Source organism: Buceros rhinoceros, unplaced genomic scaffold, assembly GCF_000710305.1.
Source record: "Buceros rhinoceros silvestris isolate BGI_N320 unplaced genomic scaffold, ASM71030v1 scaffold22112, whole genome shotgun sequence".
Classification (NCBI taxonomy): Eukaryota; Metazoa; Chordata; class Aves; order Bucerotiformes; family Bucerotidae; genus Buceros; species Buceros rhinoceros.
The window spans coordinates 14,971-30,881 of record NW_010398644.1 but is presented as its reverse complement, the minus strand read 5'-3'; the positions used below and the strand labels follow the sequence as shown (position 1 = coordinate 30,881).

General features: G+C 42.0%; 1 protein-coding gene across 1 annotated transcript in view; it reads right to left on the bottom strand.

Moving 5' to 3' along the window:
- RNF130 (ring finger protein 130) overlaps window positions 1-15,911 on the bottom strand; it is a gene marked incomplete at its 5' end in the record, with an annotated part of 31,962 nt that overhangs the window by 10,000 nt on the left and 6,051 nt on the right. The window contains 3 exons of the mRNA XM_010131183.1: window positions 3,638-3,720; window positions 5,506-5,577; window positions 8,715-8,965. Coding sequence (XP_010129485.1) covers window positions 3,638-3,720; window positions 5,506-5,577; window positions 8,715-8,965 — 406 coding nt within the window. The remainder of the gene's footprint in view (window positions 1-3,637; window positions 3,721-5,505; window positions 5,578-8,714; window positions 8,966-15,911) is intronic.

The following is a 15,911-nucleotide window of genomic DNA, read 5'->3' as shown; positions in this document are numbered from 1 at the left end:
GAGCGGGACTGCCCTCGCAAGCAGGGAGCAGAGAAAGTGGGGGTTGTGCAGAGGCACTGCACTAAGCTGAAAGGATGGCATTGAGAGATTGTGTTAATTTGCTCTTAAAAAACCCCCAAAACCCCCCGTCCAGCTATTCACAACAGCACAAAATCAAACGGATGAAAATTTGGCTTAGTCACTTTTTTGTCACTCCCCCACTTCTTGCCCAGTACAGGAACCAAGAATTTGGCTCAAAACCCATTTATTTTCACATATTCACTACTCCTTTGATTCTCCTTCCTACCTTGTAAATTCCTTCCCTCCCAGGCCCATCCTTCTGCCCTTTCCAATGTCACTCTCCCTGCTTTTCTCTAACCTGTCACTTTGCTCTCCCCTTCCCTTATCTCTCACTAGTCCTTCACACTACCCTCTCCTGATCACTTTTCACCTAATGCCCGCTCATCTCCTATATACAGCAGTGTGACGGTAGAATAAAACCATCTGAATAAAGAAAACTGTCCAATCAGGTTTGTCTCTTGCTGGAATCCTTCTGAAATTTGCTTGCTCTACTTACTTAACTTAAATAATGATATTTAGAAAAGACAGAGACACCTCTCAGGCTCGTCAGCCTCAGACAGAGTGCTGCCTTATCCCTCTGTGCACTAACAGCTATAGGTATGCCCACAGGCTGCTGGTACTGAATGTAATTTCTCTCTCTGAAGCACAACGTGAATGATAGAAATTCAACTGCATTGTTTGCAATTATTTTCACCTTGGTTTATTTCTAAATTTCCCACAGTTTCCCACCTGCCATGAAACTTTACATTACAAATATGATGTTTCACTGTAGAATTTTAGGTGCAACTTGCTCAGCTGCTGGTAGCTTTTGCCTGTTGTGTGTCTGCCCAGACCAGATCCTCTCTGCTGAGGCACAGAGTGACAGACCATACTTAACTGCAGAGAAGAACTGCAGTACCAAAGGGAAATGCTACTTTTAAACTGATGAAAGCAGCAAGGATGTCACATGTCAGTGATTCTTACTGTCTAATGATTATAGCTTACTCAACAGGAAAAAAAACCCCCAACTTCTAGCCTTTCATTTACCTCCACTTGGTCAAGCCATTTTCTCCACGGTTTTCTTACAGTTTATTTTCTCATCTGGCTTAGAGACTCTCCTGTAGGTTTGTTTGGGGGTTTTTTAACTAAGTTTGCATGTTGCACTAAAACGAGGTTTAAAGTATCAGGAAGTAGAAAGAGATTAAACCTCCAAAACAAGATCTGGGGGCAAGTCTTGCAGATGCTGAAGACTGACAGGTCTTACATGCAATCTGAAATTTATTTGGCTCATCTCGGCAGGTTGGCAGGTATGCTCTTCATCTAGAAATACAAGAATGTCTTGTGGAATGTATCCATCGCAATGCTTCCATCCAGCCAAGACGGTTTTGTGCTCAGCTCAAAGTTGAGCTGCAGCAGATGAAAAGTGAGATTTAAAAAAGAGGAGCAGAAAGTGAACATAAAAGCTGTCTTGCAGCCTTTGGCAGGAATGTAATCTGAGCCCTCACTGACCTGACATTCTTGTGAAAAAACAGAACAGAAAAGTATCTACACAAGAGCCTTGATGTCTCCTTCACATGGGAGATTGCACTGGGGGAGGCTGTGCTGAGATGGCAGCTCGGTGCACCTTCATCCAGCTCGCTGAAGCATCTCCCCGCTGCAAGCAGGGAGCTTCCTCTCTGCAGGACTGCAGCTCACCAAAGGTGTCTGAAGGAAACGGGCTTTAAAACTCTCTCATTAAAAAAAAATAATCTTAGTTCAATGATCTGTAACCTGCTTGCTGACACTAGCAACATACCGATTGCTTGGACAGTGGCAGTTGTTTAAATGAAGGAGTTGACTTCTAGTCCCAACTCTGCCTTGTGCTCAGTGGAAAAAGGTGCCTTCCTACCAGATAGAGACTCATTCTCTTGTCACTGGCAAGTACCCGCCCCCGACCTCTGTTCAGTGTCAAGAGAAAGGCAGAGGAGTGGGACTTGTGGACCTCCACTCCACATCCTTGAGCCCTGCAGTACCACCCTGAACTACACAAGTGAAGCTTTTTTAAGAGGCACTTTAACAATCAATCATCTCAGCGGTCCAAAACTGGCATGCAGCTCCAGAAGTTCACCCTCTAATTTCCAAATAATCATCTACATAACAAATCAAAGACAAGGGCTCAATTCACATATACAAGCTCTGCTTAAGATTACACTATAGGATATAACTCTCTGAAACCTTTACCTAATACTTGGGAGTACCTTTTTTAGGGCAAGAGGACATCACCTTTGAGTAACAGTGATGAAATAGTAAAAACAAAATGAAAATGCACACACATCCACCTGACCAGAAGCTCCCAAATTTTTAACAATCTAAGACCAAGCTCTTTTATTCACAAATATTTTAAAGGGAGTTTCTAAGCAAACATTTGTAGGGTATATCAGCTAAACACCACTACTGAGAATCTAAAGCAGGTCACTGTTTCCCACAGTCCAAGAGGTAAAGAACACAGAATTAAAATTCTGGCTTCAGAAGTAGGATATACACATACTCTGATCAGTAAGACAGAAAATAGTACTGTTTTCTTTTTATGATGACAGAAATTCACTATGCATTAGAAGAAAAATATTCCAGGTAGTCAGAACAGCCTGCAAGAGGATTTAGAAGCCCAATAAACGAGCTCTTATGTGCTGTTGCTTGACTGAAGATCGACTTCAACACCATGACTTTGTTGCTTCTAAAGTATCATGTAGAACACTGTTTATATACCGAGCACAGGCCATGTTACTGGAGCTTGGCTGCATGTATACCACATAACTTACATGGGGGTTTTTTAGTGTCTGGAGATAAGGGGAAAGTTTTGCATTTCAGAATACAAGGGAAAGATGTCCTTGATAATGCTTCAGGATACCAAAATGTACTGATTCATCAAAACCAATCACCAGGTCAAAAAGTACTTTAAAGCATCTCCCAAAGAGCAAATAACCCAAACCAGCTCAAGAACAGGAGTGGAACAGAAACAAACTGAAAACCTGACATGTCGGGAGAACAGCATAAAAGGGGAATTGGTTACATTTTAAGCACCAGTGCAGAGTATCTGGCAAGTACAAATCTTCAGGCACAAGTCAAGAACACACTGCACAGGAGAGACCAAAGACAGAGGATGTAGCAGGGTGGCTGACTGATGTCAGAGGAGGTATGAAGGTTGGAAAAACTGCATTTCTGTTTCCTACACTGTTTCAGAAAGCAGCAGCCAACACTGCACATCTTCAGTGCAGAATGCTGCAGCTGTACCTGGTTCATAATACTGAAGTTTTTTGTGCCTGCCCAACACTCAGTCATTAAATCTGCCCATCCCACCTCCCCTTACAGTCTTGACAGCTCCACTGCTGATATCCCCAAACTGCCCATCCTCAGGATCATAATCTTTTGTTTAATCTCCATCGGAACAGTGCCAGCACCCACCTTCACACCTTCTGGTATCATAGTCGAAAAAGAAGTGGCTGTTATTAGGACTGGAAACATCTAACAAACGTGTTTGTAAATTACAATGCATGTATTACATGAAGCAAAGGAGCACAAAGCAAGAAGTTTCCAAAACAAAGCAACTTTGCTAGCTTACTTGCATGGTAAAATGCGAACAACATCGTTCTGCTTGTAACTCTCAATGCAGACAGCACAATGATCAAAGTCTGGGTCTGTTTCCTAAAATGAACAGAATGAAAATCAAGTCAAGAGTTGAGGCTATGACAAATGCAACTGCGCTTGTGACTAGTGCAGGAACTGCGTTGTGCCAAGTCACTGTTACTAAGAAGATATAAAACCAATGACTGGGTTATTGTATTCCAGTGTCACTAAGTATCTCATACATACAAAACTCTCCCTTCACTTGGAGCTGATAGATGATCATTTGAAACACAAGCTAAGGCCTAAGATGATTCCAATATTCAGTTGAATCACTATAAAATACAATGGTGATTTTCCTAGAGGCTTTGCTTTAGCTTGGAGCTAAAACTTCTATTACATTCAGGGTTTGGGGGGGATTTTTGGGAGGATATGAATCCCGGGATTCCCTTTTCTAGCCAGAACTAGCAAATTTTCCTGATTTCAGAGTAGTCCCGTATTTTTGTCTGCTGCTTAGTTGCAGAGTTATCATCATTTTTATCCAGGCATGAAGATGAGGATCACTGACTGACTGGCTGTTTTCCCAAAGTTAGGATTATTTTAATTTTAAACACGACAATTTAAAATTTGTACTGAAAAAGGGCTGACTTCGTTTGGATGTAGTAATGGCATCATCAATATACTTTGAAAATGTTTGGGCCTGTGACACAAACCAGACTGTGCCTCCTCTCAGTTCAAGCTCATGGTTTTTTTCAGTGCTAGCGAGCTACCAGCAAGGCACAGAGACAGGAGCCACAGCACCACCACAGCCCCTCCCTGGTCAGCACCAGTCACTGCTGCATGCAGAGGATTCTGCTCAGGTGAAGGACAGGTTTTCCTTCGCTCTCTGTTCACCTGCGTGTGCATCTCACACTGTCTGTACTGCAACCTGTCCGTCACTGCCCTGTTTTGTACTGATGTTGACAGCATCTTCTAATATCGAGGAGTTCCTGTTATCTCTATGTACTCCCATACCATCAGAAAAGGTTTAGTGCAGTGGGCTGTCTTGAAATACAACTACATAGCAAGGGAGAACAAGCAGAAAGACATTTTTTTCTGCCTTCTCTCTGGAAGCAAAATTTTCCGTCTCTTCCTAATCTTCCACTGCTGATAGTGCTGATAAGAAAGATACAAAGGAAATGCATTAAAAAGGCTCAAGGAAATAATCTTCACTTAAAAATCAAATCATAGCCAGAATTCCCTTGCCTTTTGCAAATTAAAGAGCAAAAGTTAAGCAAGATTAAGTGACTATTTTTTTCCTTTCAGAATCGAAGACAAAGCAGTACTGCTCATAAAAGTGGAAAAAGTTTAGGACTTAACACATCACCTATTTTAATTTGTACACTGGAAAGAAATATTCTTGGAGTTACATTTAGTATCTTTGATGAAACGCCTGTTTATGCTCCCCCTCAGATTGCTGGATATTCATACTTTACATCTGCATTTTGTCCTTCATTATCTGCCTTTTCAATTTATTTTTACTTTACACAACTTACATATGGAATGATTCTAAGCTTACAGAATTCCAATACACTATGCTAGCCCTACACACTCCTGCCAGCAAAACCCCTGGCCCTAGCACCCAAACCCACTCTCAGTCACAGCTGCCAGACAGAGTGCAAGTAGGATTTAAGCAAGTAAAAATTATTTGAAATGTACAAATCTACAGCATACATCGACACTAAAAATACTGTGCCACAGGACAAAGTCAGTCTTCAGCAAGGAAGGACAAAGTCATAAATCAGAAGCAGGAAAAACTGAGATAAGTTTCCCCTGGTAAAATTCAAACATGATGCTCAAGTTTACCATATTGGGATATTATTATACCTTATCGCCCTTCTTTACTGTCCTGGTTGTCAATTTACCGATGGCTTTCTTGGCAGCATCTCCAAGACGACGCTAATAAAGCGACAAAGAAAAGAACACAAATTAATCCCAGTAATCAAGCTTCATTACTGTCCTTTATAACGACTTGGGCTCAATACCAACGTTGCGATACCCACTGTGGCATAAAAAAGCACATACAAGGCACAGCACACAGGGCTTTGTCAGGAAGAGTTGAGCCCACAAACGCGCTCGATAAGCATGAGCATCAACCTTGTGGACCACACAGAAGTCCACAGAAGTGATCCAACTGTGTGTGACAAACTCAAACCCAGCCCGCAGGATACGAGCTGAAGCAACACGCCCTTCTGATGATTTCCGTCTATTCTATTCATATTGCTGTAATATACCCCTTGTTCCCTTCTTAAGATTGAATTATTTTATTATTTTTCCCCCTGAGCAGGCTGATCTTATTCTGAGACGTAAGAGATCCTCTCAGTGTAACCTAGTTTCTTTCTTGCTATTATCTGAAACCACCAGGATCTCACAAAGGAAGGAAAAAAAAGGTCATGAAAACTAAATAAGCCAATACAGACTTAAATAAAGCTGAAATGAACACTGCTTTGAAGATGAACCTCAATCTGAATGCAGAGGCCAAGCTGGTTTTTTGGTTGTTTCTGCTGTTTTTATTTTGGATGGATGGAGCCACTCCTGCAATTCGAGTGCTGATGCCCACTGCAGTGCCCAGTTCCCAGCCAGCCAAGAATGGCTCTCAGCCAGCTGGAGTTCCAGAGACAGGGCACCAAGTGAACAAAGCTCATGTCATCTTGTTTCAGGAGCCTGAGACATCAAATTTAGTTTACATTGATTGGAAAAAAGGAAGTTCATGCATTTCACCCTTCACCTCCACGTTGTATTGAGTACTCTGCCTTTGCAAGAATGGTTTCCATAGAACAGCAGCTCTTATTTTATATTTTTTAAAGCATGGATTTGAAAAAAAAAAATAAAACCAGATATTTAGTCCCAGCTACTGATGTAAACTTGCAAAGGAAATGCAGCATCAGAAACAGGACTGGGACGGGGAGATGATATGCTTCCTGAAGTCGAAATCTCATCCCAACTTCAGCACGTGAGAAATTGGTCAGTTCAAGCAAATTTAAAATACATGTCCTGAAACAAGTGTATTGGCCCGAGTACTGAACGTCACAGAGCACACTGGCACACCACTGGAGAAGACAATCACTGTGTAACCAAAAGCGTGATTACTAAGAGAGGACCAAAACTGAGAAGGGATTTAACTTAAACACTTGACACCACCAACTAAGTAATTGTGGGTACTATTTATATTTAGTCCTACTGCATTCATGCTACAAGAAATCTTAAAGAAAAAATATTTTCCTACTGGAAGCATAATATTTCAGCAAAACTCTTCCAAAATGTATACATGTTCCCATAGGTAAATAAATTTGCTAAACAACTTCTGTTTTCTCCTTTTAAGAGATCCATCTCTTCCATTTCCAGATTTTAACAAAAACTTATGCTGACGTTGGAAATGCTCAGGATTCGCTGTTTTGGTAAGTTAGGGGGTAGGCATACAGCACGTGCTTGCTGCTAAACCCCAGAACTGTCTTGATGCAAAAGGCCATCACCAGATGCAGAAGAGCTTCCACCGCTGGTGGTGGTATGATGATGAGGGTAATGATGAGAAACAGCAGTATCCACCTGAGCTATCTACAACACATGATGTGGTTTTGATGTTTGGGTTTTTTTAAAGAGTGCCTCAACATAACTTAAAAACGAGACCATAGCCTAAACCCAGTTATTTCGTCACTAACAGTACAGCCTTCTCTCTGTGAAAGCTCTCCAAGCTCTTCAAAAACAAGCTGTAGCTGTCGCCACCTTCTTATTAAAGTTTAATAAGCTCAGCTTTTTAAACCACATAAAATTTTCATCAAGTTTCTCCTGACCTTTGTAAAAATCTAAAGAAAGAAGAAAGGTCATAAGAGCCCTTTCCCCATGGAGCAACTGCTCTGAAACACGGCCGTTTGGAAGAAGCCTAGAACCACGCAGGGGATGCAGAAGGGCCAGTGTAGTATTCTGCAGACACTCATTGAGGAACAGTTATATTTAAACTTTTGCCATCCCAAGGGACCACACAAAGTACCAGTTACAGCGTGGTCGTTTAAGAACGACATCCTTAGGAAAATCTACAGGATGCCCATGGGACCTGCAGCATCACACACTATTTATAGAAACTAAAAAGGAAATCCTTTGTCACAGCTGAGGATAAGTTTGCATTTGTTTTGGGTTTGACAAAACTCTAAAGCACCGCCTCACAGTGAGCCCCTGCCACATTAGCCATAATTCAGAGGGAAGGGGGTCAGCAGCTCTAAGTTAGCCTTGGCAGAGAGATCCAAAGGGAAGGGGAGTGCAGAGGGTGCTGACCCTTCTCAATAAAAGCCAAGGCACACTATGGAGACAGTGGGTCATTAAGTCCACAGTAGTAAAACATTTCCTTCTAAAGTCTAATCCATATCTGAGTCGATCACTTGATTTAGTCAATGGCTCTGAGCAAGGCCATACTTGAGCTCTGAGTTGACGAGTGTAAGAAAGGCACATTGGAGAAAATTTTACTTAAAATACATGACCAGGAGAATTAAGCAGTTCTTACCAAGTGATCTTGAATAAAGTTGAGAGCACAGATCACTAAGCAGCTCCATTTTTACATCTAGTTTTCTTACCTAACATTCATGACAAATCATAGTGTGGGAACACCTTTACACGGCTTTTGAATTACCTTAGCTATTACTGAAGCTATCCCTTAAGAACACAGAGAGAATTTATAACATTAGCTTCGAGTTCCCCCACATTACACACACTCAATCACACTTTAATCCCTCCCCATTCCCAACGTACACACAATACCTATTATTCAGCCAACATAGAATCTATCTTCCTCTTGAACTTATACTCATTATAACCCAAATATTTTGCTTCAATTCTTATTCTTTCCTGTCACATAATAAGATCTTCTACTGGTGCTGCTCAGGATGAAAATACTCTGCTTTATAAAAATCCTCATCTGGCAACATGCTCTGCCTTGGAACAAAGAGGTTCTGAACACTGCTGGACATTCCTTAGAAATTATATGTTCTCTGTTGACTACTGTATACAGAAATACCACCTCCAAAACTTAAAAGAAGTCACCTTACCTGATTCCTGTCTCGTGCACTTGTGTACCTGATCTTCTGGATGAAGTAAAATATTAACCATGCTGAAGAAATTATCATCAGAACAATGAATGATATTGACACGAAGACTAGAGAGCCCCGACTGAAGTTTTTTGGAGGAACACGGGACCCCACTGCTATTGCCATCAGGACAGAAATATTCTTTTCCAAGTAATTCAGGATCTCCTTGACCTTTGATTCTGTAATCATGACAGCAACAATGTCTCCAGTTCCTATAAAAAGAGAAGAACATTTAATTTACATTTAAAATTAACATGGCATGCTGCTCACGAGTTTTTCCAAATGCAAAGCCATTTGACAACTCAGATTTTAATCTCAGCCATTTACAGCACATAGACCATCTACTGGGCACTCAACTCATGGCTCGTCCTCCAAACGCAGATTTTCAAATTCGGGCATTAACAGTCAAACTGTCGGCACCTCCACACTCAGTAACAGATCTCTGCCGGGCAATTACTGGGTGGAGTCTCAACCAGCTTTCAGAAGTACACTTGTTCCAGATTTGGAGCTGTGCATACCTAAATAGGCAACTGAGAGAAAAACACTGAGAAGATGAGTTCAATGGTACTGCTGGAGTGGGCTTAGCACACACAGTGCTGCGTGCAACTTGCTCAGAAGAAGTTCCCCTGGGTGGTTATGTGGTTTTCACATGCCACCGAGGCTGTCAAGGAGCTGTAAACCATAGCTCCAGCACAGAAGCAACAAAGCTGAACTACCTGCATCACTTCAATCAGAAGTGAGCCAGTCTGGCTTTAAAGCAGAAGAGAAATGAAAAAACCTGGCGGAAGTTTGAGTACTGGTTTTATCACCTGTACAAAGACACGCTTGATAATATCTCAGAGGATGGCAGCCTCATCAGCTCCATTTCGAATGCGCAGCCCATCTGGTTTTCAAAGTGTCTTGCCTCTAGACTACCTCTGGTCTCAGGGAAAATTATCGGTACGAGAATAATAAGAGAATCAAACCATAAGACTTGCTGAAAAAGAATGGAACCACCTGCAGAGTAGAAACAGCACCTACATTTTAAAGGTAGAGACCCTATAAAGAGAGAGGATCTTGAACTCAGAGCAATTCTGTCCTCAGTTCAAAGAGAGCAAAGTTTAGAGGAAAACCAAAGCCAGAAAGAAGAAGGCCTTGTAAGTGCCATTCTTATTCATCCAGATCTATTTGCTTCCTATACTAAAACCCCTTTTCAAGACCTATTTTCAAAACGCTTGCAAAGTCTGCTCATCTGCTTGCTCCATCTGCTTGCTCCAATTCACATTCTCTCAGAGAGGAACTGTATGATGCAAGTGACTTCAGGACTCAGATTCTGGATTTAGAGTGGATTTAAGTTACAGAGAAACTCGTGTGACAGTGAAGAGAGAACATGAGGTCCTATCTTAACACAAGGAATTTGTTCAAAGCCTTTTAATCAAAATGTAATTTTTACAAATTATTGTATCCACAAAATTATGTAGAAGTCCCAAAAGAGCAGCATCTTTGAAAACCAGAGCACAGTAAGTCAGGGTGACAGACCCAGACAGCTACATAATCTTCCAAAATGAGGGATTTAATAGAGTTGTGTAACACTCTTACATGTTCTCCCATTGCTCTTTCCATTCATTATCCTGAACAGCAACTTCTACAGTCACTATCCTCAGTGTTCAGAGCCAGTTCTCTAACATTGATAGTGAGGATTGTGCTGACAGAATTACTTGGAAGAATTACAACTGATACCCTCAGAAATTAAGATTTGCACAATAATTTTAAAAATATCCCACAGCCCCAAAATTATTTTCCCCAGTAAGTTTCAACTTTTAAAACTGAAATGGTGAAGACATTCATGCTTTGCCCTAGTAACATCGGTCTACGTAGGAAAAGTATGTTCATTCCCTCTTGAATGAGTATTTTTGAAACAGGTGTCAAAGTAACTCAAAAGCTTTGAATAGCAACCAAAACCCAACACAATTTATGGATATAAACTTATTTAATCACCGGTGTGTGTACATACATTTTTTCCACACAAAACCCACTTCAGACCAGCTCTTCAGTCTGGTTTCAGAGAGATTTCAGTTCGAGAGTGAGTTTGGTTCCATGCGAACTAACCAAGACATTTACCAGGCAGCAACGCTCAGAAACAGGGTAAAAATCCGCCACTTGCTTTATTTTCAGAGCAAATCTACATGGATTCCTATTTGTCCAGCTGGGAAGAGTGTGCCTGCTTATGCTCACAGCACTTTGTTACAGGACAAGAACCGCCTTCCCTGCAAGATTTGGTATGTAGGTGAAGCACGTGCTCCTGCAACCCCAAACCCCTGCAGCTGAGATGGTGCAAGATCAACCAAGAGCAGGTAATTCATACTGCTGGATATTCTCCCTAGGCTTCACTTCTATTCCTCATAATCTAGTTTGGAAGAGGAGAAAGGTGGGGAAGAGTGCGGGAGGACTGTATTCCCCAGAGCACATGCTCTGCTAAGCTTCCCCAGCAGGTATTTATTTGCCCGGAGGAATTACGTTAGTACAAAAATAGCTGTCAGAAGCACTCAGTGTAGCGTTCGGACAGGATTTACAGCTGTCTGCAAAGCAAAGCTCACTAGGATCTTCCCATACTAGTCTAGTTCTGGCTGAATCAAAAGCCGAAGCCTCTACCTACTCCCTGCTGCTCAGGGAATGTGACAAAGCTCATAATCTATGGTGTGTTTTATATAAAGCCCAGCACAAAGGGAACCTCTGGCATCACTGCAAAATGATTTGCATTCCGAATGACTCAACTGGGAACAGCCGAAGTGCTACTGCTGCTTCTGACCCTGTGAGAGCCAAGGAGAACTGCAGAAGAGAGAAATAAATTGTGCCTGTTTAACATCCTGAAGCTCAGTGGAAACTAGGACTTGGTTCATCTGTATTTTTGTCAGGGGCATCACCCTAAATAATTTTAGCAAGAGCTCTGAGTTTGAGAACAATTGGGGGCAGGAGGAGACACTGACTCATTTATTTTAAGCACCTTGAAACCTTGCATTTCTGAAATTCAGCACAGGAAAAATCCTCAGGTGAACACAAGAAGACTAACAGTGCTTGTTAAAGTTAGAATATGGTTTTACTACATAGTCTCATGAAAAGCAACGTTCTCTTCATCCAAGAACACAGCGTCCAGTGAAAAGCAGCCTGAATGCTAACAAAAGCCAGTGAACTGCACACTCAACCGTAGATGACAAGCTAGGACAGCCAGTAGGCATAGGATAAGTACGGACGCCTGTAAATCACTTAATTGCTATCATCCAAGACCAGACAGCTCTTTCTAGCTTGCCATTTTACCATGCACACGTTTAATTAGGCTAGTTATACAATTCTGTGTATGAAAAGGGACGAAGTTGCAATTAATCCCTACATCTGCGTAATATTACATCGGGAGAGGAGAAGAGATGAGGACTTAAAAGCCGAGAAGACACTGAAAACAAGAAGATGGGAAAACCAGCAACATCCAGAAGTTTCCTGTAGAGCTTCCAAGAAAGCTCTCTCACTAATCTATCCATCTCCATGCAGTTCTAAAAGAGCACACTTGGAAAGTCAACAGAAAGTCATCTCAAAGAAAATCACTAGCCTCATCACAAACAAATAATTGTTCCCTCACGTGTTTGTTTTGTTGATTCTTGACTACCAAATGCTTGTTTGAAGCTCAGAATACAGACAACCACGGCAAGGATACCAAGATAAAGACAGGCACGGCTCAAAGACCTGTCTTTGGACAGCTTCCCTTCATCTACCACCCCTTGGAGGAATGCAACTGCCAAACAGCTGATTTCTTTTTCCCCCTGGGCTCATGAACAGCCCAAGCAGCTGTTGGGTCAATACTTGGGCAGAAGAACAGGGGAGACAGTTCCTCCTGGGCACATGAGCAACCTGGCATCAAACTGCTGCTACTGCTGCAACGCTTCGGCCACCTTCCCGCACAAGGGGAGGGCAAAACCCGAGATCCCACCTCAAGCGCAGCAAACGCTGAACCACCTGTAAGAGGCACTGAACTATTTTGATTTGACATATCAAGGTTTGCTGAGAACTGAGAATTAAGTCAGATGCTCATAACAAAGCTTAGCATTTTTCTAACGGCTGGTATTTTCAGCTAAAGTCCTTGTAACTTCCTCAGTCTTCGGTAGTGCCTGCGGATGCCGCAGTCGCAGCATGAAGCAGATACACTGCACTCATCTCACGCTCACGGAAGAGTATTTTTCTCTCTTTAGATAGCAGATAACATTTAATTCTAAAATCCTTTCAGGACCTCATTCTGAAAAACCTAAACTTCACAGACGCTTACTGGACTAATTCTGCTGGTGGAAATTTCAGCGTACTTCCTTAAAAAACCCCAGCAGACAAATCCCCCACCTTCCTAATAAACATAAGGAACAGTCCAGTCACTTGCAGGCTGGATTTGGGGCAGGACTCAGACACTGAAATGCTGCTGCCTATTCAACTGCAACAGTGGGAACATTGTAATGAAAATGTAACTGGAAATAAAACTGCTCATCCTCACAAACCAGGCTTCCCTATTCTTCTGCTAAAATCCCATAACTGATGCTAAGCATTTCTGAACACGCTGTATCAGAAATAAAAAAACAGCGCCACACACTATTCAATACTCAAAGGGATCAGTCCTGTTACCGTGAGCAACAGACTTCTTGGAATACAGTGCAACCGCTCCAGCAGGATTTGGGAACCCACAAAAGGCCAACTAAGGAAACAGAAAAGTGCAAATGAAGTGCTACAGTTATGTATGAAGTCTGAAGAAAGCGATCCTGAGTTCTGTGAAAACACCAGGAGGTGTCTGAGCTGCAAGGGCGAAGAGGCAAGAATTACCCCTCCAAGGTAAGGGATTTAGCCACCGAGATTGGGATACAATCCATCGAAAGCACAAGGTGAGGTGAGGGAAAGGGAAAAGACATAGCGAGCTGCATGCAAAGCTGCACGGCTAGAAAAGGCGGGTTCAGGGAGCAGAGCTTTTCAATATAAATTCCATAGTACTTAACAATATTATACAGAAATGATTCAGATACCTTAACGTTTTAGACTGACACAAAACAGGACTCTGTCTTGAGTAAGTCTTACTTTTGAAAAGAGACTTTTGGAAAAGCAGACACCCAGAGGAAGAGCCTTGGCGTATCTTCAGCGTGATTAAAACAGGTCTAGCAGCACGTGGTTTTATTTTGATCTAATCAGAAAGTAAACAAGAGCACATTCAAGCTGTCAACAGATGAGTGCAATCTCAAGAGTAAAACATGCTGAGATGTCCCAAATCAATTACTTCTGAAAACAGAAAAAACCTGGAATACTTGTCAGTTATTTCATTCTGAGCAAGGCAAGAATTTAATACCAAGAATATACATAATCTTAAAATGAGACAGGAGAGCATTTTAAAACATTTGTCTTTATAATACTGAAAAAGTTGAATTCTTGTCTGTGTATAAACATTTACTTTAGGATGCTTATTTTAAGTAGTGTCAGACACTAGAACAGATGTTACAACACTACTATGAGAAAATCGTAAAGGACATGAAACTGCTACCTAAAAGTTCGGCTGTCGCAGGCTCCACCAGTTAAACACAACCAGCGGAACAACCAGCTATCCCAAACCATGGAGCAGGTATTTACAGAAATCACAAGTCTCTTTGCTACACAAACCTATGCAAAACAACCTGAAAAAAAGAAGCTGCTGAGGTTAAAACTTGAATTTGGACCGTCTACTTAAGGGACAAAGTAGTAGATACTCAAGCTGAGTGAGGAACAGGCTTCTATGAACCGCACGCAAAATACAGCCAATTTTTGCCTGAAGAACACTCAAAACTCTTCTTTGGCGGCAGGAAAAAGAGCTTGGACAGATTTTACTCTTCGAGGCTAAGCAATGGCACTGTGTTGCCATCTAAAGACGATTACACACGCTTCAGTTTGCTCAACGTACCACGCACTGCTGTACTGCTAACAGTCTGGTGACGGACAGTCAAGGTCCTGCTCCTTTAAAAGCAACAGGCGTCCTTCCTTAAAGGACAGGACTGAGGCATGATTAGAAAACCAGAAAGGGCAAGAGCAGCTTTCCAAAGAGGGGTGTGACACAATTATCTTCAAAACAAATATTAAAGCCTAATCAGATTCTTGTTGTGCCAGCCTGTAGCACACTAAGTCCAGCGGGGATAAATAAGTCTTCTAAGCACAATGATTTTCCCAATGCCCGCTCTCCCTCATTAAGCATGAAACGATGCCTCAGTACAATGTTCTTGCCGTGTTTTTGGCTAGCTTTATGATCTACTGTGACCAAGAGTTCCTAAAAGGAGAGATAAACAACAACAGTGGTTGAGGAAACTGTTGGGCTGTGTTGAGGTGACAACTGCTGACACATCACTTCATAGTCCAGTTGCTCTCTTCTGACGCTCAAGGAGATGTTTCTTAAGGAGAAATCTCCGTAAGATCAAAACAGGTAGTCACGGCTAAACCCCCCTGCTTCACTCAAGTCCAACAACTCACGCTGACACACGGGAGGTGGTGGAGCTCTGCCCCCGCATTTCCTCAAGCTTGACAAGGTCCAGCTGTCTCTCTGCTCACCCAGCGTACCCTGCTCAAGAAAACCGCCACTTCCAGTCTCTCAGAGACACAATATTAGTATGTAGAAGAGAGGCACTGGACTTTGGCTTTGCTGCAGATCATTTCCTCTCCGTCAACCTCACCCAGAGAGCCCCTTTTCACCTTCTATCCTAAGACACATGACACTAAGCACTGCCAGAAGGATTAAGATCCTCCTATTAAGCTATGAGATGCAGCCACCTCTTCTCTGTGCCTCCCACAAGCTCCTGAATCTCTGCTCCATCTTGATTTTTGAAAGCAAATATACCCTGCTTCAACATTTCTGATGGGCACCAGGACAGATTCATGCCTGGGCTGAGAGGGAGGACCACCCAAAGGCAGATTTTATACTTCTCTGAATTTGGTTTTATTGCCTCACTTTTGACTGCCTATAGATGGACTTCTATCTTTTGGGAATTATATTTATATGTATTTTTTAATGAAGGTGACCTTTTGGGTTCTTTACACTAGGGAAAGCCAAGCCTAGATAAGGGAAAAGCAGACAGATGTTGCAATGACTTTACAGGCATTTCACACAACTTTTTTCCTCTTTTAGCAATGCTTCTTTACATC